General features: G+C 41.0%; 1 protein-coding gene across 1 annotated transcript; it reads right to left on the bottom strand.

Annotated features, from left to right (window-relative positions):
• Positions 1-859: 859 nt before the first annotated feature.
• On the bottom strand, positions 860-3,412 carry LOC143557584 (auxin-induced protein 22C-like). The gene is made up of 3 exons (XM_077046623.1): positions 2,914-3,412; positions 1,903-1,978; positions 860-962 (listed from the first exon to the last, which is right to left on the bottom strand). The coding sequence occupies exons 1-3, from the start codon at positions 3,236-3,238 to the stop codon at positions 860-862; spliced, it is 504 nt and encodes a 167-aa protein (XP_076902738.1). The 5' UTR covers positions 3,239-3,412.
• Positions 3,413-24,031: the final 20,619 nt, after the last annotated feature.

The raw sequence follows: 24,031 nt of genomic DNA, 5'->3' as shown, positions 1-24,031 counted from the left end.
TTATTACTTTTGCACTTAACTGAGTTTTATCTGCTTTAACGAAATTTGACTATTTTTCTTAAATATGCTATACACTTTCTGTTACTCAATTGATACCGAGTCATCAACATTAAAAAAAAAGTGACACGGGTATAATAAGAAACTTCTTGATCAGTAACTGATAGTAAGTATAGTAAATCATTACTATATATTAAAAAGCAAAGTGAAAAGTTTTAAACCTTTAAACTTTCTACTCTGGCCTCAAAAAGGTTTCTAAAAACAAAGTTTTAAATGCTTAATTTTGGCCATCAAAGTTACCTCTTCTTCAAACTCTAGCCATCTAAGTTTCGTGTATTTAATTACACTTTTGACACAAGACTTTTAGCATTTTAACTTTATTCACAAAACTTTTATTTTGACGGTACGTAAAGAACCAACCCGATACCAACCGAGTTACCGCTGTGTCCCCGCCGCAGAGTTGGTTTAAGGCATCTATAGATAGAAGGTTTGGATTTTATCAGGTTTTCTGGTGAGGCAACCGGCGTAGGTGTTAGGGTTCATTTGCGAATCAAATTCGAACCTGGCAACGTGCAAGATTTTAAGTTGTTTTATTAATGATCTAAGGACACTAATACAATCAACTGAATAAGTGAAGAAGCAGAAAAATAAACTTTTAAATTTTTGTAACTCCATATCTTGCTGTAAAGAAGCTACAAGAAAGTATTGAATATTTTTTTACTACGTACATCATAGCCTCGCCAACTTTATCGTTAACTAATAAATTATAATTACTTATATATCATTATGAAATAATGGCATTATTAAAACATCACCTACAAATAATTAAACTTAAATGATCAATTAGTTTCCTATCGATAATTTAATCATTTTCAGTCTTTCCCATCAAGTTTTTTGTTTGTAGTCCACCGTCTAATGATACTTTTTTCTTCTTCCTCAGTCTCTTGCATGTTTCAGTAAACATCCTGTAAATTCAAGGTTATATTTTATCATCAGATAGGTGGTAAAAGAGTGACATTTAACTCGTGTTTAATTCGTTGTGGGCCTTTATATTAACTATATTATTGTAAATATATTGGTTGAACTTGACACATTATACGATAAATGTTAGCTGAGTTAAGTGTAAGGCACGAGATCGAGATGTCTAGGTTTCAAATAATACACGTGACAAGAATTTTGTCGGAACCTCATGGGGTCTCGGTTCAATTCCAACAAGTGCATGCCACTAGATTGAAAGAACACCACTATTCTAATATTTGAACTTGGGAAAGATTTACTAGTTAATACCGTCCGTTATGGTTTAACTAGCAAGAGCACCACGCCACTGTCACGTAGGCGGTGTGCTTTAACTAATCTAGCATTTAGCAAGTGTGTTGTGGTTTAACTAGAGACTAAAATAACAAAAAAAAATTAAAAATAACTGTGATTGGCTAAAATGGTGAACCCCATCTCAAAAGTTTCTTGAAGGCATTAAGCGGGTGACCGATGACGCCTGAGCCCCTTGGCTCCCCCACTGCCTTTTCCGGCATGGTGTGATAGTTAAAAACAAGCCTAGGTGGCATTTAATTAACACCATAGGGCTACTTCTTGTGGTCAGCTACACTGTGACGGGCTGCTAAGGACTAGGCTTTAAGGGCCCCCTGTTAGCCGGGTAACAAGGCTTTTAACAAGGAAATGGTTCATTCACACTTTTTTCTTTTTTCTTTTTTTCTTTTACTTAATGTCTAGTTAAACCACAACGCGCGAGTTAATAAGTGGATTAGTTAAAGCCCCATTTCCTACACAACAGTAACGTGATGCTTTAACTAACTAGCAAATCATTTTCCAAAACAACCACAAGCCTAAGAAATGGCCTAAAACAGACACGCACAAGTAAAACTTAAAGTGCATAGTTTAAAAGCGTACTCCCAAGGGACGAACCCAACTAGCATCCAATCTCCATTCTTGTCTTCATATATTGGTATGTACTCGCACTCATCACCTGTTTTTATCATTAAGAGTAAAAAAGATAATTAATTGTCATGATATTGCTTAATCATTTCAAACTTTTTAATTTATGCACAACAAATTCATCTAATGCCTTGGGTATTCTTTAACGCCAGAATGTTAACGTTGATTTGGCAAAGATCAATGATTGGACATCACTCTTGTCAGGGTTAAATGGCGTTAAAGGCATGCTAGTTAAAGTGTTAAAGAACTCTAAAATCCTCTACAGTACCTACACACAATAATTTAAGAATTGTTTTAAATTAAATTGAGAAGGGTTAATCTGGGTTAAGTCATTTCCTTTAAATGATCGAGATGGATAAAGAGTGAGTGATATGGCTCTTATGTGGAGTTAAATAGGTGTGACTATATATCACATGGCCTAACTTGTAGTGAGTCAATATGTTGACTCACGAGTTATAGATTTAAATTGGAAAAAATTACCAAAATAGTGTGAGTGGACTAAACTTTTTACAAGAATTAGCCTGAGAAAAATAAGTATTAGCATATACGCTACAAAGGTGTCTAAGTATTAGAATACATGCTTAATTAGATTCCAAAGATGTCTAGGTATCAAAATATATGCTACGTACAAAAGTATCTAAGCATATTTCGAGGTTGTATGGTAGTGTGTATCAGAAAATAGTTGTTCCTCCCGATCAAAGCGGACAATATTATAGTGTGACGTTAGATGGGTTATTACAGTATCGGCAATAAATGTGCTTAAGCATATATCAATGTTGTATAGGGTATGTTTAGGCTCTAGAGCTCCATATTGAAGCCTAAGGATCGAGATTATATGTCTCTCTTTTTTGTTGTCTATGTTCGTAAGGTTAATTTCATAAAAAAATTTTGTCCACTTTAGATTTTTTAAGCCAGTAACCCTAGCAAGTTCATATCATGGGATAATACAAGAGACAGAAAACCTACCAATGCCAAAGAGGTTCTCAAGAGCGATAACGAAATCCGAATACCCTTTGAAACCATTAATATCTATCTTGCGAAGAAAAGGCGCCCCATCCATGCTCACCTTCACATACATTTTAACTATGGTTTTCTTTCTATATGAACAAAACGGTGGCCAGCCCACTACAGCCTCCATATTTCTATTTTCCCCACCACCATCAACCTCCTCTCCACCACCAATAATATCTCGAAACACCCTCTTTTTATCTTTTCTCTCTCCACCACCACCACCTGGTAACCCGAGCCGAAGCTCAGTGATCTCAAGCTCATATTGATCTTCTGTTGCCATGTTAGTTTCTACAACTTAATTATTAGTGTTATATGTTTCTTTTATAATATAAAGAAGCAATGAGTGTATGTGTTGTGAGCAAGATTGCTTGTTATATATATGTGTATTAAGTTGAAAAAGAAGACATGAAACGAGTAGTGGGAGGAAATCATGTTAGATGTCGGTCAAATGAGTTGCAATTGTGGGGTTGGATGTAAGTTGGGTGGGAGTGGGGTGGGGTGGATGGGGTGGAGAGGCAGGGAGTGCAGTGGTATTTTATATGTATTTCGAAATTGACAGTCCAATGATATAAGGATGATGGTTGAAACTTAGAATATTTATGGTTTTAGGTTCGAAAGTTTTCTTACATTTGTGGATTTCTTTTGATGGTGTATTTGGGTGATTATACATAGAGCGTCAAAACATGGGCAGATCTAGTTAAGAGATAGGTCTTCAGAACAGCTCGAGTTTCGAAATAATAGTGTATTCGTATATATAAGATAATAGAGAGAATCACCTTATAAGTTAGGAGGGAATCACCCTACCTACATTAAAAGTGGGTGGTCTAGTAGATAAGACACTAGTTTTGTAAGTTAACTAAAGGTCACAGGTTCAATTCTCATCTCCCTAAACTTCTTTTTAATGTTGTCTTTTAGGTTTAGGGCTTTATAAAACAAAATTGTTACAATTATACAAAGTTACAGAAGCCGCACTCTCCCATTGTATTTATATTATTTTTCTTTAAATCTAATGACGGTGTCTTTTTTTATTATTGTTTAATGGTATTTTATTATGTAATGAACTTTGCCCGAACCAATGAAATTGAAGCATCTAATATTAATGCACCACCTAAAATAAATTTCTGAATCCTCCACTGCGTCAAAATCAATATGATTGATATCATGATTCAGAGAAACTCATTCAGGTATTTAAGGTAGTTCCATAACACTTATTAAAATAAATAGGACACTTAAAACCCCGACAAAGATATAAACAGATGGTTGGATGTGAGGCAAGATCGTAGGGTAAGAAGATATTCTTGTAATTGACTTATTTCACGGTTTCAATTGTAGCCGTGTGATGTGGGTTTGTGGGGACAAACCATGTGGTTTTTGCCTTGTCAAACAGGGAGTAGCTTGGACCAAATCATACCTATTTATTCCACACCAATGATCATTTGATTAAAAAAATATAGTATTTAGTATCTTTTAATTTATTTGATCTTGCATTATTTTTTGTTATGATCGTAGGAAGTTTAATATATAAATTAATAATTGAAGATTTTTTGATGTCTCTAAACCAAAACCTTATGTTGATACTCTTGCCCTACTATGCCTGTTATGTTGCATTTAGATTAATGGAGTAATAATAGATTTTTGTTAATTAGTTGGACAAAATTATGATTAATCATGACATGTGATTTTTTCTCTAAATTTGTTATTATTTTCAACTTTGTAATATCTTGAATAAAAATAAAGAAAATAATTACAAAAATAGATTTTACTATTAGCAATATCTAGAAATAGTTGTTTGAAAAATACTTGAGGTCATATTAAATAGATATGATAATACGTACGGGAGACTTAGGAAGACAACCTATCAAGATTATATATAGGTGAATTAGAATATTTTTTTTAATGAATTTTGTGATAATTGATAATTTGGTTCATTAAATATTCATTTGGATTCGTGGTAGAGTTAAAAATTTATAAGAATTTTTCATCCAACATGTCATGCCCGCATGTCCATCTTTAAGTAAAAAAAAAACAGAGAGAAAATTACGAAAATAGCAGGTTGACTTACAAAAACTTACCAAAAATAGATATATGAAACCCAAAATTAGGGCTGTTCTTCGGGTTCGTTTTTCGGGTTTCGAGTTTTTCGGGTCGGGTTCTTCGGGTTTCAAGGTTTTAAATCTTAACCCGAAACCCTACCCAAATCTCTCATGGGTTTTCCCCAGGTTTTTTCGGGTTGGGTTAATTGGGTTTCGAGTATCCTAGAAAATTTAACAAAAAATTAAAAAAATTAAAAAATTTCAATGCTAAAATTAAAACCACATATTCTTATTTGCTCGTAACGCAAATAATTAAATAATAAACCAACATAGCTTGATAAAGTCATTCAAAAGAAGAGTAAAACTAAGTAACTAACTCGAATCATAATCGTCTTCAATCTAACGTGATTTTGTTGTTCGATTACGGTTGCTATTAGTAATAAACAGAAAACATAAATTAGCAATAAACAATCGATCCATAATAGTTGGAATGACAACAGTCGATTAGGCTCAGATTCTAGTAACTTTAGTGACTAAGACTAAGCCTATTATACCTAATAATATATTTAATTTCAAAACTAAAAGTTTATTCGGGTTGACCCGAAACTTATCAATCAAACCCGAGAACCAACCCGAATTACTTCGGTTCGGAGTAGTCTTTTCTTGGGTTCGGATTTTTCGGGTCGGGTTCGGGTACAGTTTTTTCGTGTTGGGTTTCAGGTAAAAGTGACACCCCTACCCAAAATAGATATACCAGAAATGATATAGAAAATTAGTCTTTGTCAAAATGGACATATGAAACCAACCAATCATGCAATGCCAAATAAGCTCGTTAGCTTAGGAGGTTCAAATTACCCGGCGCATTAAACCTTGAAAGTGCTGCAAGTCTATAAAAACAACCAATCAAATCAATACACGTGCAAGCGTAAGCTAATTAAGTTTTAGCTGCTAGCTAATGCTTAGCCTCCGCTTCTAGACGCCGGCTAAGGCTAAACCCCCCCTCTTTACACTTGTACTATTTTGATTGATTGACTGAAGTACTTCCGGCCCGTTCAAGCTAAAATTGTCCATAAATTCAACCTGAAACTGACTCAGACATTCTTAGCCTAAATCTAAACTCACAAATTTTGTTTTAGGTTCTTATCTATCAATAAGCTGAAACCATCAAGTTCCTAATAACATCCACGCATGATGGAAAACGGTGTACTTGAGATAATAGTTGGATTTCGTTTTCACATTGCGTTTGAAGACTTCGTATTCTTGTTAGTCAACCGACAACTTAAATTTTTTGTGGGGAGACTTTGAAGTTTGAACTTTAATTGCAATTATTGTTTAAATGGGATTTTTAGAGTTTAAATGTGTGACTTTTGGAATCAAATTATTGGAATGGGTCGGATAATAATTTCACATTTTCACCTACATAAATATTGCAAACTTGATACAATTTTTTTTTTATTTCATATCAAAAGTATTACAAAAATATTAAAATCACACGAATATGCAAATCCGTTGCTGGTTTTAATCATCTTCTAAAGTCTCTTTTTAATGCATCACAATTCTTTTCAGAAGTAAAATTTTAAATTTTGCTCAGTTGCACAAAATTGTAAATTATTTCAAAACATTTATGAGGAAATGAGTCGTATTTTATTTAATTTAATTGAAATTGAACAATAACACCAATTAAAGCATCAAAGTAAATTGAACCGCATGGGACGATTTGGGTTTTCGGCACAAGCGGGGATGATTTGGGAATGAAAAGATCACATGTTATAACACTTATATAGTGGATTCATGTTATAACACTTATACAGGTGAAACCCGCACATAACTGACAAGTAATTCTAAGCATCAATGACACCTAATTTGCACAAGTAATCACTTAAGCACATATCAGTCCACAAAAATTATCATATTCAAGCACATTCACACAACATTCAATATGTGTGACCTCTATCAATGTAATCAATCAGCACATAGAGGCACACATTAAGCACGCATCCTTAATCATACCTCATCTGAGTTGACATCACCAGGGCTTTCAAAAGAAAGTTGAATCTGGTTCTGTCAAGTGGTTTGGTGAATAGTTCAGCCAAGTTGTCACTTGTATCAACTCTTTTTTATTTCAATCAAACCTTTTTCACTGCAATCTCTTATGAAGTGATGTCTGATTTCAATGTGCTTGGTCTTTGAATGTTGAACTGGATTCTTTAACAGTAAAATATGCAGCAGTATTATCAATAAGAATAGGAGTGTTCTATAAATTCAAACCATAGTGCAGCATTTGGTTCTGAATCCAGAGAATTTATGAACAGCAAGCAGATGCAGCAATGTATTCAGCTTCTGCAGTAGATATTGTCACAGTGGTCTGATTCTTGCATTGCCATGACACCAGCTTGTCTCCCAGAAATTAACATCCACCTGAGGTTGACTTCCTGCTCATGTTGCATCCATCATAATCACTATCTGTGTAGGCAATCAAATCAAAAGACTGGTTCTTTGGATACCAAATCTCCAAGTCTGGTCTTCCCTTCAAATATCTAAAATTCTCTTGACTAGAGAAGATATCCATATTAGTGTGTGGTTACATGTATTCTTTATTCGAATTGGAATCAAAATCTCATATAGCATAGAGTGAAAGTGGTATGTAAGAGTAAAGGTATAATATTTTTTAATGTACCTCATGTATGTGTAACTTGTTACGTCGTTTATCTTTGATACAAGAAGTTAATGTAATAGACTAGTCGATATTATAAAGGTTTAAATATATATATTTTTTTCTTTTTTTGTTGTTCTTCGCTTTGCCACAAACAATACTATTATTTACACCTAAATTATGTCGCAAGTTTAGTGAATATGAAATTACATAACTAAAACAACAAGACTCATGAGTTCTTTATATTTTCTAGTTCTGCTAGAAATTTAAATGGAGTATAGTTTGACACTATCGAAGTGCACTTCTTGTAAATCGTCTAACTCTTACAAACGCATCTCTTCTGAAGGGATAAGTGGCATGCATGGTTTCAGTGATGATAATCTTACTGGTTAAATTTTTGGATGAAAACGAATAAATTTACATTACGTATAAAAAAATTTAGAAAAAATAGGTAAATTTACATTGCTACGTAAAAAAACTGAGAGGGTCGGGGCCACCCCTAGCACTAGATATCCTTCGCCCTTGCACCTCATCATTGTTAAAACACACACAATTTGCATATCCCAAACATATAGCATATCATATGCAAGCACAAATCAAGATGACACACGTAAATCAACATATTAGATGAAAAGTTTCGTGAAAAACTCGCAGTGAAACAAAATTTCAAATCTTTGATTCACTAGAATTCAGTAATCATAAACAGGCTCAACCTAGAATCACAGAATGTAGAAATAAGAGGAGTTCGTTAGTGGTGATGGTCAAGGTAGTGTGGGCGATGTTGGAGGTAAAGATGATGATGATGGTCGTTATATAACGAGGTTGTGCACGAGAGAGTGTGTTTAATCCACCAAAGTGCGTATATTGTATTTTTGTATAATAATAATAATAATAATAATAATAATAATAATAATAATAGTGTAACAGTAAGAATAACATCAACTTAAATGATTTGAGCCAATGATGTCCAGTCCAACTGGTCAGAGGCATAGGGGCTAGTGATGGAAGACTTGGGGAGACTTAAGTTCGATTCTTGAAGCCAACCGGTTTTACCATAGGTGGGATAGGGACCCTGTTAAATGTCATTTACAGCCTGTGGGTTTTCCCGGTTTGATCGTCTTAGCCTTACCTTGAACCCGCGGGCCCGGTTCAGACAACGTAAGTGGTTAGGTGTGGGGTGTTGGGACTCTCGACATGCTCGGGGGTGCGATCCATCAGATACGAAATTCGCCGTTCAAAAAAAAAACTTAAATGATTTGAACGACCACAGTGTTTTAACACTAAAAACTTTCACTTGAATAATCATTTAATTTTATGTTAATTTAGAAAGAAGCACACATGTAAATTTATTGACCGGCATGTTGAAAGGTAGATCAATACTCAGACAACTGATATTATGGTCTTTTGATGGTGGGATGGAAGCGTGCGTGTGTAGAGCTATAATATGTGTTGATTGTCATAACATTATGTTATGACAATCAACACATGTTTCAAAGCGTGCGTTTGAGATTCAAATCAACTATTTCAACCACTCATGTTATTTACTTTCTTTTTTTCTGCAACTGTTGTATGCATAGGAGATTTAGAATGTTATGTTAGGAGCTACTTTCTTTCCTCGTGACAGCATATTCAATTTCATTAAGATCTTACTAACGTTCATTTTTCTTGTAAGACGGATTAGTGAAAGACCAAAAGAAGCCGTCTAATCGGTCAATGTGTTTTTAGCTTAAGGATATCAGTGAAAGACATGAAAGAGGCCGTCTAATCGCTAGTGGACCATATCTGAGAACCGAATGTCCCTTTGTTTTGATGAGGATTTGAAATATTACGACTCAAATAAATAAAATATGATGCAAGAACTATTAAATGAATAAAGAATAATAAACATATAAGTAAATAGTTATAAAATTATATAAATTAAAGAATTAATAAGTAATAATAAAAGTGACGAGCCCGAGCAACACCCAGATGAAGAGGTAGGTCCCAGCAGAGCCCAGTTGGACCCGCAAGACTCACCTTAAACAGGGACGTCTGCGCAGAAACCAACTGGATCCGCAGGACCAACCATGCTCAGAGACGTGACGTCCTTACGCGCAGTACGCAAGCTGTTCCCGCAGGAAATGCCTCCCAATGGTGAAGGACTCCGCCTGTCCCCGCAGCCTCGGATACAAGCCATTAGGGAAGGCCACCCGCGCAGCAAGGCTACACGCACAAGGCACTTAGCTCTCGATCATTCAGTGTCACCTGAAGGAATGAGCAAAGCCGGGAACAATCCCGCACAAGGGCGGGAGGGGGAATACTCCCGCCCAAATAAGCCAGTCCGTACGATACGGGAAGATCTTCTATACTGTACCTGACGAGGTATGGGCAAAAGATCTGACTAAAGATACGACAGCTTATTGACAACAGTATGGCGAGCAGCATGCTCCTGTACTGTATGTCACTATTAGCCGCTGCCTACTCACCAACTCCTGTCATACCACGTGCATAGCCGGCAGTTGGTGGAAAAGGAATAGTACACAGCAGGCCTGGTCACTATCAGCCGCTACCTACCCACCAACTACCAGCAGGGCACGTGCGTAGGCTACTGTTGGTGGAACAGGAACACTGTTGCAGCCGGCCATACCTCCTTGAAAACCTACCTTCGGCTATAAATACCACAAATGGTATGACCATCTCATCTTATCATATCTTATCACATTATCATTATCATCATATCTTATATCATATTATACCTGATATCTGCTCTAGCAATCTCTTAATATACTTTTATATTTAAAGAGCAATCTAGTCTGATTCTCACGCCGGAGGGTGGTCACAAGGAGGAACCCCCCCTTCTCAGTGACGAGCTCACGGTGTCTGTTTTGCAGGTTATCAGAAGAACCATCTTCCAAGGGTCTAACCCCTCGTGGGAAACATCTATCTAACCCCCAGGTTACCAGTAATCTGCCCGGGGTCCGGTTAGTGTTTCTTCATTGGCGCCATCCGTGCATAAAGCTAGAACTACATTTTTCTCCAGTTTTTTCAAACTTCTACAAAGATGGTTAGAGAAATCCCGGTAACCACAACCCCAGCTACTGGGGGGAATACCGGTAACACAGTTTTTACAAACACTACCCCGGTTACCCAAAGCCGGGGCAAGTGAAGTAAATTTTACGAACACTACCCCAGTTACTCATGCTGGGGCAAGTGCAGTAAATGATCGCCTACTGGGATCCACTGATATCCAGGTTGAGAAACGAAGACTCCCCCGCCAAACTCTCGATGAAGTTAAGGCATGGGCGGAGGCACGACAAAAGGAATTCCAGGCTGAGTTGGACGAACGCTTGCGTTCCGTACAACAGGCCGACGAATTCGAATACTGGGAGGATGACTCGGAGGAATCCGACTCCGACGCGAACCCTCGCCATAGGGCAAAAGGGAAGCGTAAGGAAATGGAATCCCAACCGAAAAGGTATTTTGGACAAGCCTTCAAACCAAAAAGCACAGGGGGAAGTCCACGAGACTTCTCCAAAACGTTCAGACCAAACGTTGCAAATGCAGGAACGTCCAAATTTGCAAGGGACATTGCGGAAGCAATCGCCCCAAAGAGTGCCAAACAAATGCCTAACATAGGCACATATGACGGTATATCTGATCCAGACGATCATTTGAACAGGTTCATAGCGGGGGCAACCGTCAGCAATTGGACGGAACCCACGTGGTGCTACATGTTTCAAATGACGCTTGTTGGGGCTGCTAGAGCTTGGTTTGATCGTCTACCGGTCAACCACATCTACGACTGGGCAGACTTCCAGCAGAAGTTTAGCCAACACTTCAGCCAGCAACGGAAGTATACCGAGGAGCAATGGACAATCCTCAAATGCATACGAGAAGAAGATGAATCTCTGCCAAACTTCATCACTCGCTTCAACTCAAAGAAGCTAAGTTTGGGCAATATCAGCGAAGATCTTGTTCGCGCTGCCTTCATCCAGGGCGCGCATGAACCAGAGCTCATCCGCACCCTAACGGGTAAAGATGGCATGCCATCCACATGGGATGCCATCATGACAGCAGCAAAACGCTATGCGGAAACGGAGAAGCAACTGGGTAGAGATCTCCCACAGAGCACAAACCTCTACACTCAGAAGACGAGAGAAGACAATGTCCTCACCGCCCGACTAAATAAAAAGCGGAAGCTAGGCATTTGGCAGTCAAGGGTAAACTTTGACACCTCATCCGGCTTGCAACATCGATTGGGCGGAAGGGATAATGTACAGCCGCACCGGAACTCCAGATGGACGCCACTCACCAAAAGCGTCACTAAGATATTCGCCACTGAAGAGCTCCCGTGGCCAAAGCCTCCAATAATCCGACATCATCACGATGCTGATCGGAGCAAATACTGTGACTTTCACAAGACAAAAGGCCACAACACTGAAGAATGCATAGACGTAAAAGACATGGTTGAAGCATTTGTCAGAGATGGGACGCTCGCGCACCTCGTGGCGCAATAAAGGCTGAGCAGGCGGGTGCGTGTAGAACCCCAGCTGGGGAAAACACGAATAAAAATTCCAGCTTCAATGTCGAGACTACATGCTGCGTAAAGAACGAGATCCCGAACCAGGTGCGTATCAGCTCGATGGCACTCCCATCCCAACAACATGGAAGGGAGCTCATTTACACAGTTTGCATGTAAATCAATTCCTATTTGTAAAGAAAAGGCCAAGAGCCACTTCTAATGGAAATGATTCTCTTTAAAACATCGAAGCTGATGATTTTACTTTTCTGAACACTAATATGACGATATTCACATTATGTGAAGTCGTTGCGTGGGAAGGCGGTTCTACCCGCACAAACCCAATAATGTGAAAAAACCTTCACGCAGGTCAGTTGAAGGGGAAAGGTTCAGCACCCAAAAATGAAAGTGCCGGTCTATCCGCACGAATCATAATGAGGAAACTGAACAATAACCTATCAACAACCGCGCGTCGAACGGTTAAACTATGCAACACTGGTGACGGCATTCACATTACGTGAAGTCGTTGCGTGGGAAGGCGGTCCTACCCGCACAAACCCAATAACGTGACAAACCTTCACGCATGTCAGTTGAAGGGGAAGAGTTCAATTATCCCATTAAATGAAAGTGCCGGTTGATCCGCATGAATCATAAAAGGAAACTGAACACTACCTATTGACAACCGCGCGTCGAACGGTTCAAAACAAAATTCTTAAAAGGATGAGAAAAACCTACACGCAGGTCAGATATGGGTAAAGTTTTGCCATCCTACCAAGTGCAAGTGACGGTTCTACCCGCACAATCACGAAAGAGGAAGCAAAACTTCACACCTATTATCAACCACGTTCAAAGGTTAACTTATCCTCAAAGGATGAGGAAAACCTACACGCAGGTCAGATATGGGGAAAGTTTTGCCATCCTACTAAGTGCAAGTGACGGTTCTACCCGCACAATCACGAAAGGGGAAGCAAAACTTCACACCTATTATCAACCACGTTCAAAGGTTAACTTATCCTCAAAGGATGAGGAAAACCTACACGCAGGTCAGATATGGGGAAAGTTTTGCCATCCTACTAAGTGCAAGTGACGGTTCTACCCGCACAATCACGAAAGGGGAAGCAAAACTTCACACCTATTATCAACCACGTTCAAAGGTTAACTTATCCTCAAAAGATGAGGAAAACCTACACGCAGGTCAGATATGGGGAAAGTTTTGCCATCCTACCAAGTGCAAGTGACGGTTCTACCCGCACAATCACGAAAGAGGAAGCAAAACTTCACACCTATTATCAACCACGTTCAAAGGTTAACTTATCCTCAAAAGATGAGGAAAACCTACACGCAGGTCAGATATGGGGAAAGTTTTGCCATCCTGCTAAGTGCAAGTGACGGTTCTACCCGCACAATCACGAAAGGGGAAGCAAAACTTCACACCTATTATCAACCACGTTCAAAGGTTAACTTATCCTCAAAAGATGAGGAAAACCTACACGCAGGTCAGATGAAGGTTAAAGTTTAGCCATCCTACTAAGTGCAAGTGACGGTTCTACCCGCACAATCACGAAAGAGGAAGCAAAACTTTAACCCATTATCAACCACGTTCAACAGGTTAACTTATTCTACACTTGGAAAATTGCTAATTTAAACTAAGTATGCAAGTCATAAGTTTATAAAGCAAGAAACCCAAAGAAGGAAATAACAATCTTATACGCAAAAAGATTAATATTTCACAAACGAATTATTACAAGAATGGCCGGATAACTACCCGCCTACGAAAAGAAAAAATAAATACATCTGTACAAGACTATCCTAGCAATGGGAAGGGATCTTCAGGATCAAGCTTCAGGGCCGCTTCCACTTGGACCCGCTCCATCAGAAGAACGGGGCGGTTCGAGGAAGGCTTTAAGGATAGCTAACCCATCATCAGCAGCAGCTACTTGGTTCACCTTCTCCACCACTGGATGCGGGAAGGCGGCGTATTGATTTACTGCTTGGTCATATATGGCTTCAGTATCAACATTGTACAAAGGGAAGTTGGAAGGCGTGAAGCCTTTCTCAACGAACCCTAGACCAAGCAGGAAGCCGGCCCGTTCCCCATCCTCGTGAGAAGCGTTGAGGGCTGCACTCATAGCATCGTCGTAGGATGTCTCTGAGAAGACCCGATGCACAACCTACAAAAGAAAATATACAAGTGTCAAACACCTTTTCTATGTACAAAGGAAAGCGTGAAGACGTAAAACTAAACATACCTGAGGCAACGCCTCTCGAAGAAGCCATTCCTTGGCAACCAGAGCTTCTTGGAGGGCGGCTTGAGCTTGGGTGCGGGCGCGTTCGGCTTCGCTTTTGTTAAGGTTGGCAAGTAGCACTTCCTTTGCAGCAGCCTCTTCAACGCCCTTAAGCTTCCGCTAGGTGTGATCAAGCACGCCCCTCTGGTCCAGGATCTCTTGGAGCTTCTTGGCATCTTCCATCGCCAAGGCATCATGAGCACGTTGGAGAGCCTCCAATTTGGCTTTGAGCTCCTCGTTCTCCACGTGTAAAGGCTCAGCAACGGCTTCAGCCTTGGTGGCCCTCTCGGTTGCGTTCCTCGCAGTCTCCTTAGCCAGCCGAAGCTGTTCGTTAACAGCTTGGGCAGCCTTGGAGCGGGCCTCGAGTCGCGCTTGAACCTCAACCTCGAGGGCCTTGAAGGCCTTTGTAACACCCCGACCAAAGGCGGATTATACATCGGGGCGCCACATATTGTTTCATTACTCGTGACACTATTGGGTGTCAATATTTAATAAATACATTCATTCGCGCACGCGCAAAGTAAACACAATAACATAAATCATCATAAATCAATATATTATAAGGCAAAATATTAGAACAACAAATAACTTGTCTTGATACATTTTAATCTAGGTCCAAAATAAAGAAAACTTCCTATGTGTCCACAAGCTCCAAAACAGCTACTGCAAACCTGAACATGTGTTAAAATAAACGTCAAACACTTGCGTGTTGGTGAGAAATCAAGTTTAATAGTTAGTACATAGATAACAATAAATCTGCGCGCAACACGTGTATGTCTGGTGTTTAACAAGGGTGCAATCAGATTGTGATCAAGCCTAAATAGATCATAGCTCATAGTTCATAGTTCAATCCGTGCTCCCAATTGAGCACAAAAACGAGAAAACATCTGTGCAAGTGTAAACAAAGAAAACCGTAAACGATAGGTCTCCCGTGTTCATCTAATGGATCCATGAAAACTTCGGAATAGGCCGAACAAAGCGGTTAATGATACACACATACAAATAAACAGCCAAGTAAACGTCCTCAACACATGGGATACTGCGCGACTAAAGTTCATAAACAAGTTTAAGACTCAAGTTTGTACGAACACATGAACATCCCAAAACATTAAAAATAAAAAGGGATTAGGTACGAGATTACTCACTTGATAAACGATGCGGTGTAAGATAAAGCAAGAACCAACTTTAAACAAGCACAAGTTAACCTATAATTAAAGATTATTGTTTTAATGATTTGTTTTAAGTCTTGATTATAAGTTAGCATAATTAATAAGTAAATTATTATATATAATATATATTACCGGAAAAGCAGGGCAGAACAGGGAGGAAGACGGAGGCAGAGAGGAGGCGGCAGAGAGAGCAAGGAGCAAGAGAGAACAGGAGTGTTTTGTGTGTGTAGTGTTAAAAATAACATTATTATTTATAGAGAAACCCTAGGGAACACAATCCCTAGAAAAGGGGAAAAAGGATCTCAAAAAGCAAAAGATTCCAAAAGCAAAAGATATCAAAAGATATGGCAGCAGGGAAAAAGAGAAAAAGGCTGACAGGGAACAGTAAAAAGGCATGGGCGGATCAGATAAAGGTACTGGTCAAGCATGGTAAAGGCAGATCTCAAAAGATAATGTCAGTCACTTTTTCTGCCAACCAATGGGGTTGGTGCGCATGCTGCGCCGAAAGTGGCTTTTCAGACATAAAGCAGATTAGGTCAACAGCACAAAAGATAAGACAACACAAAAGCAAACGGCTAGATTAAACAGAAGAAAACTCAAAGGGTTTAGCGCGAGAAGGCTAAGGCGCGAAGGCAGACAGAGAAGGTCAAGAGAGCGCGAGCGCGAAGGCAGACAGAACCAACCTTAACGCGTCGCGGAAAGAACTACATTTCAAGCGCGCCGCGGGAAGAATCACATTTCTTAGTGCGCCGCGGGAGGAACTAAAATTCCTAGCGCGCCGCGGGAAGAACTATAATTCTTCGCGCGTCGAGGGATGAACTACGATTCTTAGCGCGCTGCGAGAAGAACTACAAATCCTTAGCGCGTCGCGGGAAGAACTACCGTTCTTAGCGCGCTGCGAGAAGAATTACAATTCTTAGCGCGCTGCGAGAAGAGTTCGTCTCGCGTATCGCTGCAACAGGTGGTCTTCACGCAGGATACCTTGTAAGGGGTCTGGCGCGTGGAGCTGCGCAGACAACCTTAGGCGGGAAGGAACAAAGGACAAGCAAAGAGTTAGAAGAAAAAGAGGGAAACAAGGCGTAAGGGCGGGACGGCGACAAGAGGGAAAAGAAGGCGGAAAGAGAGAAGGAGAGGGACGGGACGGCGGAAGAAAGAGAGAGAGAGGCGGGAAGGAAAATATATATATTATTATTAAAAGTAAAATATAAGTATAAATAAATATTAAATCATAAAAGAAAGAGATCGGGTCAGAGAAACGGGTACCTGGGTCGGGTCGGATCGGGCAGATGTCACAGTCTCCCCTACTTTAAGAAATTTCGTCCCGAAATTTATCTCGAAGCAGGTTGCGCAGAGAACAGGTGCGGGTACTTGATCTTCATTTGATCTTCCCTTTCCCATGTAAACTCGGCTCCGCGCTTGGACTCCCAGCGAACTTTAACAATAGGGATACGACTGCGCTTGGTTTGCTTAACCTCGCGATCCATAATCTCAACAGGCTTCTCAACGAAATGCATAGTTTCATCAACTTGAACTTCATCAAGTGGAATGTGAAGGTTCTCGTCAGCTAAACACTTCTTGAGATTGGATACATGGAACGTTGGATGCACATTACTGAGCGCGGGCGGCAGGTCTAGTCTGTAGGCAACTTTTCCTACACGCGCGAGAATCTTGAATGGACCAACATAACGAGGAGCAAGCTTACCTTTCTTCCCAAAGCGGACAACACCCTTCCAGGGCGACACTTTGAGGAGAACAAGATCACCAACTTGAAATTCGAGAGGCTTCCGCCTACGATCTGCGTAACTCTTCTGTCGGCTTCTGGCAGTCAGCAGATGATCACGGATCTTGGCGATTTTATCGGTTGTCTCTTGAACAAGTTCGGGTCCTGTGATTTGAGCTTCTCCCACTTCGCTCCAACAAATCGGGGAGCGGCACTTACGACCGTAAAGTGCTTCAAATGGGGCCATACCAATACTGGAATGATAGCTGTTATTATAAGAGAACTCGATCAAAGGCAGGTGTGAATCCCAATTACCTCCAAAATCAAGAACACAAGATCGGAGCATATCCTCAAGAGTTTGAATAGTTCGCTCAGACTGACCGTCAGTCTGAGGATGATATGCCGTACTCATGTCCAAGCGAGTTCCTAGCGCAGATTGGAGAGATTTCCAAAAGCGAGATATAAAACGGCCATCGCGATCGGATATGATGCTCAAAGGAGTACCATGGCGGCAGACAATTTCCTTGACATAAAGCTGCGCGAGTTGCTCAACACGGTAGTTTTCACGAATGGGCAGAAAGTGAGCAGACTTAGTCAAACGATCCTCTATTACCCAAATGCTATCATGTTTGCTTGCTGTCAAAGGTAACTTGGTAATAAAGTCCATCGCTATACCTTCCCATTTCCACGTAGGAATTTCTGGTTGTTCGAGCAAACCAGATGGGCGTTGGTGTTCAGCTTTCACTTTAGAACAAGTCAGACATCTAGCTACGAACACAGCAATATCCTTTTTCATACCGGGCCACCAATAAGTAATGTGCAAATCCTTGTACATCTTATCAGCGCCAGGATGAATAGAATACCGAGATTTGTGCGCTTCACTCAGGATATCAGCGCGAAGATTCTCATCAAAGGGAATCCAGATGCGATTGAGATAGCAGAGAATTCCACTCAGATTGGGCACAAAATGTGTTTCCGCGCCACACGCTAACTCGGCGCGAAGGTTACCATTACTGATGGATGCGCGCTGCGCGTCACGAATGCGCGATTCAAGGTTGCTTTGGATCGGCGCGAAGTGAAGCTGCGTGCGCGGCAAGATACAGTTAAGCTGGCAGGGTTTTCGGCTGAGCGCATCGGCTACCACATTAGCCTTACCAGGATGATACCGGATCTCACAATCGTAATCGCTGATGAGTTCGTTCCATCGGCGTTGTCTCATGTTAAGTTCCTTCTGATCAAAGATATGCTGAAGGCTTTTATGGTCAGTGTAGAGGATACACTTAGTGCCATAAAGGTAGTGTCTCCAGATCTTCAAGGCAAAAACAACTGCACCTAGTTCGAGGTCGTGAGTCGTATAATTCTTTTCATGAACCTTAAGTTGCCTTGATGCGTAAGCGATAACCTTGCCTCGTTGCATAAGAACACAACCGAGACCTTGGTTGGAGGCATCGCAGTACACGACAAAATCATCATTACCCTCAGGTAGCGCAAGAACAGGAGCTTCACATAACAAACGCTTGAGCGTTAGAAAGGCTTCTTCTTGCTTCGAGCCCCAAATATACGGTTTACCTTTGTGCGTTAGAGCTGTTAAAGGCAAAGCGATTTTCGAGAAGTTCGAAATGAAGCGCCGGTAATAACCAGCTAAGCCCAGAAAGGAACGGATCTCGGTAGGAGTAGATGGCGTAATCCAGTTCTTGATTGCTTCAATTTTGGATGGGTCGACATGGATACCCATCTTGTTTACAACATGACCAAGAAACTGTACTTCATCAGACCAGAATTCACACTTGGAAAGCTTAGCATAGAGTTGCTCAGCTCTAAGCTTCTGCAACACCAATCGGAGATGTTGCTCATGCTCGGCCTTGGTCTTAGAATACACCAGAACATCATCGATAAACACGATCACGAATTTATCCAAGAAGGGCCTACACACCCGATTCATTAGATCCATGAAAACGGCGGGTGCATTGGTCAAACCGAAGGACATGACCAAGAATTCAAAATGGCCATAACGAGTTCGAAAAGCAGTCTTTGGAACATCTTCATCGCGGATGCGCAACTGGTGATAGCCAGAGCGGAGATCAATCTTCGAGAAACAAGAGGCACCTTGGAGTTGATCAAAGAGGTCGTCAATACGCGGTAAGGGATACTGGTTTTTAATGGTGAGTTTGTTCAACTCGCGGTAATCAATACACATGCGAAACGATCCATCTTTCTTTTTAACGAACAACACCGGAGCACCCCAGGGCGAAGAGCTAGGGCGAATGAATCCTTTAGCAGTCAACTCTTGAAGTTGGCTTGCCAATTCTTGCATCTCAGCGGGCGCAAGACGGTAAGGAGATTTAGCTACGGGGGAAGCACCAGGGACAAGATCAATACGGAACTCGACTTCACGAGCGGGAGGGATACCAGGAAGATCATCAGGAAAAACTTCAGGGAAATCACGCACAACAGGGATATCGCGAAGCTTCTTCTTTTCATCAGCAGGTTTAACCACATGGGCTAGAAATGCAATACACTTCTTCCGCATGAGTCTTCGGGCTTCGGCGCAAGACATAAGTTTAAGACCGCGGGAGGGTTTTTCGCCGTAGATATGAAGATCACCATTTTCTCGAGGTATGCGAATCATCTTCTTGGCACAAATAACTTCGGCGCGATTATGCGTAAGCCAGTCTATACCAATAATAACATCAAAGCTCCCAAGAGGCATGGGGATGAGGTCGATCAGAAAATCGTTTTCGTTAAGGTTAAGCGTACAATCCTTAATCACTGAGTTAATTAAAACAGTTTCACCATTAGCCAATTCAACTGAAAAATCTTCTTTTAAGTTATCGCGCGGTCGCGCAAGCTTCTGCTCGAAGGCGCGAGAAATAAAACTTCGATCGGCGCCAGTATCAAAAAGTACAGAAGCATAAAATCCGTTAAGCAAAAATGTACCATTAACTACGTCATTATTCGCTTGCGCTTGGTGCGCGGTTATGTTAAAGGCTCGTCCGCGTGTCACTTGGTTCGAAATCTGGTTCACCGGATTCGCTTGCGTAATCTGGACTTGTAGTCTTGGGCACGCGTTCCGGAAATGACTGGGATCACCGCAGTTATAGCACGACCTGGGTCGTGGGTTTTGGTAGGTTGGTTGTGGGTTCTGCGGGTAGACTGGTGGTGTTGGCGCAATTGGATTGGCGGGAAGGATCCTACAGAACTCAGCAGAGTGACCAACGCGGCCACATCGGTTACATTGACGACACGGGGTTTGGGTTGGGTGGTGAAGTCTACAGGTTGGGCAAAATGGTTGATTTCCTGTGTAAGGTTTCTTAGGTGGCGGGGCAGGGAGTGCGGGATTGGTTAAGGCATAGTTGTGGGCTACAGGAGGTGTTGGGTAAGCTGACAGAGGGTTAGGCGCGTAAACTGGAGGTTGGTAGATGGGTTGCTGGACAATGGGCGGGTTGGTAAGCGCATAGGCCTTGCGCCTGCGCTTGAGGTTGTTACGGTTTGAGGGTTCTGGTTTGGTTTCTGTTGGTTCAGGAACAGTCTTGGTGGGTTTGGTCTTTTCTGTTCCCCGCAGGAACAGGGTTCCTGCTCTGACATGGTTGTCGCTGAGCACAGCGGCCAACTCGATGGCGTCAGAGAGGGTTACTGGGTTTCTGGCCCATACAGAATCTTGAATTTCCATGGGGAGACCCCCAAGGAATTTCTCGATGGCTCGGCGGGAAGGGGTAACAAGGTGAGGGACAAGCAGGCTTAGTTCATGGAAGCGCGTCGCGTACTCGCGCGCTTCACCGCTGTATTGCTTCAAGTTCCAGAATTCTTCCTCCAAGCGCTTAACTTCGTTGGGAGGGCAGAATTCTCGCGTCAGAATTTCTTTGAATTCCTCCCATGTCATGCTGGAAGCAGCTTCTGCGCCACGCGCATGAGCTACTCCATTCCACCATGTAAGCGCTCTAGATTCCAGGACACTGGAAGCATATAGGGTTCGTCTGTCTGAGGGGCATTGGGTGTGGAGGAAAGTGTTTTCTATTTTCTCAAGCCACTGGAGCATCACGGTGGCTCCTTCAAGACCTGTGAACTTTGGAGGGTTACCCGCGTTGAAGGATTTAATGTTGTAACCAGAGGTGTTGGTATTGTTTTGGTTTAAGGCTTGGGCTATTGCGGCGGCCATTTCCTGGGAACGTTGCTGCGAACGTCTGCGCGCGGCTTCTTTCTTCTTGAGATGGCGACGAGATAGCGGAGGCATTCTATAAAAATTTTAATTTTAGTTAATATCTTGGTTTTATCGCAAAGTATAACCTGATAAAGCTTGGTTTCACGGAGTCAGTTACTGTCAAAAGTTAAAGTAAAATAAATGACCCTAAATGCAGACTTAATAAAGGTAACAAATTCGAATCAAGAACCGACAATTCATGTATCACCATGACTTTCCGAATTCCCAATTTAAAATATACGAGCAAACGAGTATTGGAGATTGACGATTCATGTATCACCATGACTTTTCAATCTTCAATATAAAATATACAAGAAAATGAGTATTGGAGGTTGACAATTCATGTATCACCATGACTTTTCAAGTCTCCAACCTCAGAACATAATCGTAAATGGAAATTGAAAATCAACTATTCATGTATCACCATGACTTTTCGGATTTTCAAATCCAACAAACGAATATGTGAGTAAAATCAATCAAAATCGAAATTCAATCAAAAATCGAAATATCGCGAAATAAAACATAAGATCATATACTGCGCAAGCGCGAGCATATTCATAAATAACGAGTAATTAACAATAAGCGCGCAAACATGAGATTTCTCTCATGCGCGAGAAGGGACTCTTAGGTATTCTAGGCCGTTACGTCTAACCACCTATCCTAAAGTCAACGAGCTCTGATACCAATCTGTAACACCCCGACCAAAGGCGGATTATACATCGGGGCGCCACATATTGTTTCATTACTCGTGACACTATTGGGTGTCAATATTTAATAAATACATTCATTCGCGCACGCGCAAAGTAAACACAATAACATAAATCATCATAAATCAATATATTATAAGGCAAAATATTAGAACAACAAATAACTTGTCTTGATACATTTTAATCTAGGTCCAAAATAAAGAAAACTTCCTATATGTCCACAAGCTCCAAAACAGCTACTGCAAACCTGAACATGTGTTAAAATAAACGTCAAACACTTGCGTGTTGGTGAGAAATCAAGTTTAATAGTTAGTACATAGATAACAATAAATCTGCGCGCAACACGTGTATGTCTGGTGTTTAACAAGGGTGCAATCAGATTGTGATCAAGCCTAAATAGATCATAGCTCATAGTTCATAGTTCAATCCGTGCTCCCAATTGAGCACAAAAACGAGAAAACATCTGTGCAAGTGTAAACAAAGAAAACCGTAAACGATAGGTCTCCCGTGTTCATCTAATGGATCCATGAAAACTTCGGAATAGGCCGAACAAAGCGGTTAATGATACACACATACAAATAAACAGCCAAGTAAACGTCCTCAACACATGGGATACTGCGCGACTAAAGTTCATAAACAAGTTTAAGACTCAAGTTTGTACGAACACATGAACATCCCAAAACATTAAAAATAAAAAGGGATTAGGTACGAGATTACTCACTTGATAAACGATGCGGTGTAAGATAAAGCAAGAACCAACTTTAAACAAGCACAAGTTAACCTATAATTAAAGATTATTGTTTTAATGATTTGTTTTAAGTCTTGATTATAAGTTAGCATAATTAATAAGTAAATTATTATATATAATATATATTACCGGAAAAGCAGGGCAGAACAGGGAGGAAGACGGAGGCAGAGAGGAGGCGGCAGAGAGAGCAAGGAGCAAGAGAGAACAGGAGTGTTTTGTGTGTGTAGTGTTAAAAATAACATTATTATTTATAGAGAAACCCTAGGGAACACAATCCCTAGAAAAGGGGAAAAAGGATCTCAAAAAGCAAAAGATTCCAAAAGCAAAAGATATCAAAAGATATGGCAGCAGGGAAAAAGAGAAAAAGGCTGACAGGGAACAGTAAAAAGGCATGGGCGGATCAGATAAAGGTACTGGTCAAGCATGGTAAAGGCAGATCTCAAAAGATAATGTCAGTCACTTTTTCTGCCAACCAATGGGGTTGGTGCGCATGCTGCGCCGAAAGTGGCTTTTCAGACATAAAGCAGATTAGGTCAACAGCACAAAAGATAAGACAACACAAAAGCAAACGGCTAGATTAAACAGAAGAAAACTCAAAGGGTTTAGCGCGAGAAGGCTAAGGCGCGAAGGCAGACAGAGAAGGTCAAGAGAGCGCGAGCGCGAAGGCAGACAGAACCAACCTTAACGCGTCGCGGAAAGAACTACATTTCAAGCGCGCCGCGGGAAGAATCACATTTCTTAGTGCGCCGCGGGAGGAACTAAAATTCCTAGCGCGCCGCGGGAAGAACTATAATTCTTCGCGCGTCGAGGGATGAACTACGATTCTTAGCGCGCTGCGAGAAGAACTACAAATCCTTAGCGCGTCGCGGGAAGAACTACCGTTCTTAGCGCGCTGCGAGAAGAATTACAATTCTTAGCGCGCTGCGAGAAGAGTTCGTCTCGCGTATCGCTGCAACAGGTGGTCTTCACGCAGGATTCCTTGTAAGGGGTCTGGCGCGTGGAGCTGCGCAGACAACCTTAGGCGGGAAGGAACAAAGGACAAGCAAAGAGTTAGAAGAAAAA

This window comes from Bidens hawaiensis, unplaced genomic scaffold (genome assembly GCF_021521415.1).
Source record: "Bidens hawaiensis isolate Kalapana, Puna unplaced genomic scaffold, B.hawaiensis_p1.1 tig00019071_1, whole genome shotgun sequence".
NCBI classification, from domain to species: domain Eukaryota; kingdom Viridiplantae; phylum Streptophyta; class Magnoliopsida; order Asterales; family Asteraceae; genus Bidens; species Bidens hawaiensis.
The sequence above is the reverse complement of the archived record's forward strand: the minus strand, read 5'-3'. Positions and strand labels throughout refer to the sequence as shown.

Excerpts from the sequence above, each read along its gene's own strand:
- LOC143557584 (XM_077046623.1), bottom strand. The coding sequence starts at position 3,238 with ATGGCAACAGAAGATCAATATGAGCTTGAGATCACTGAGCTTCGGCTC. Across the intron at positions 1,979-2,913 it reads TGAGAACCTCTTTGGCATTG|GTGATGAGTGCGAGTACATA; the intron begins GTAGGTTTTCTG and ends TGATAAAAACAG. Across the intron at positions 963-1,902 it reads GTTGGGTTCGTCCCTTGGGA|GATGTTTACTGAAACATGCA; the intron begins GTACGCTTTTAA and ends TTGAATTTACAG.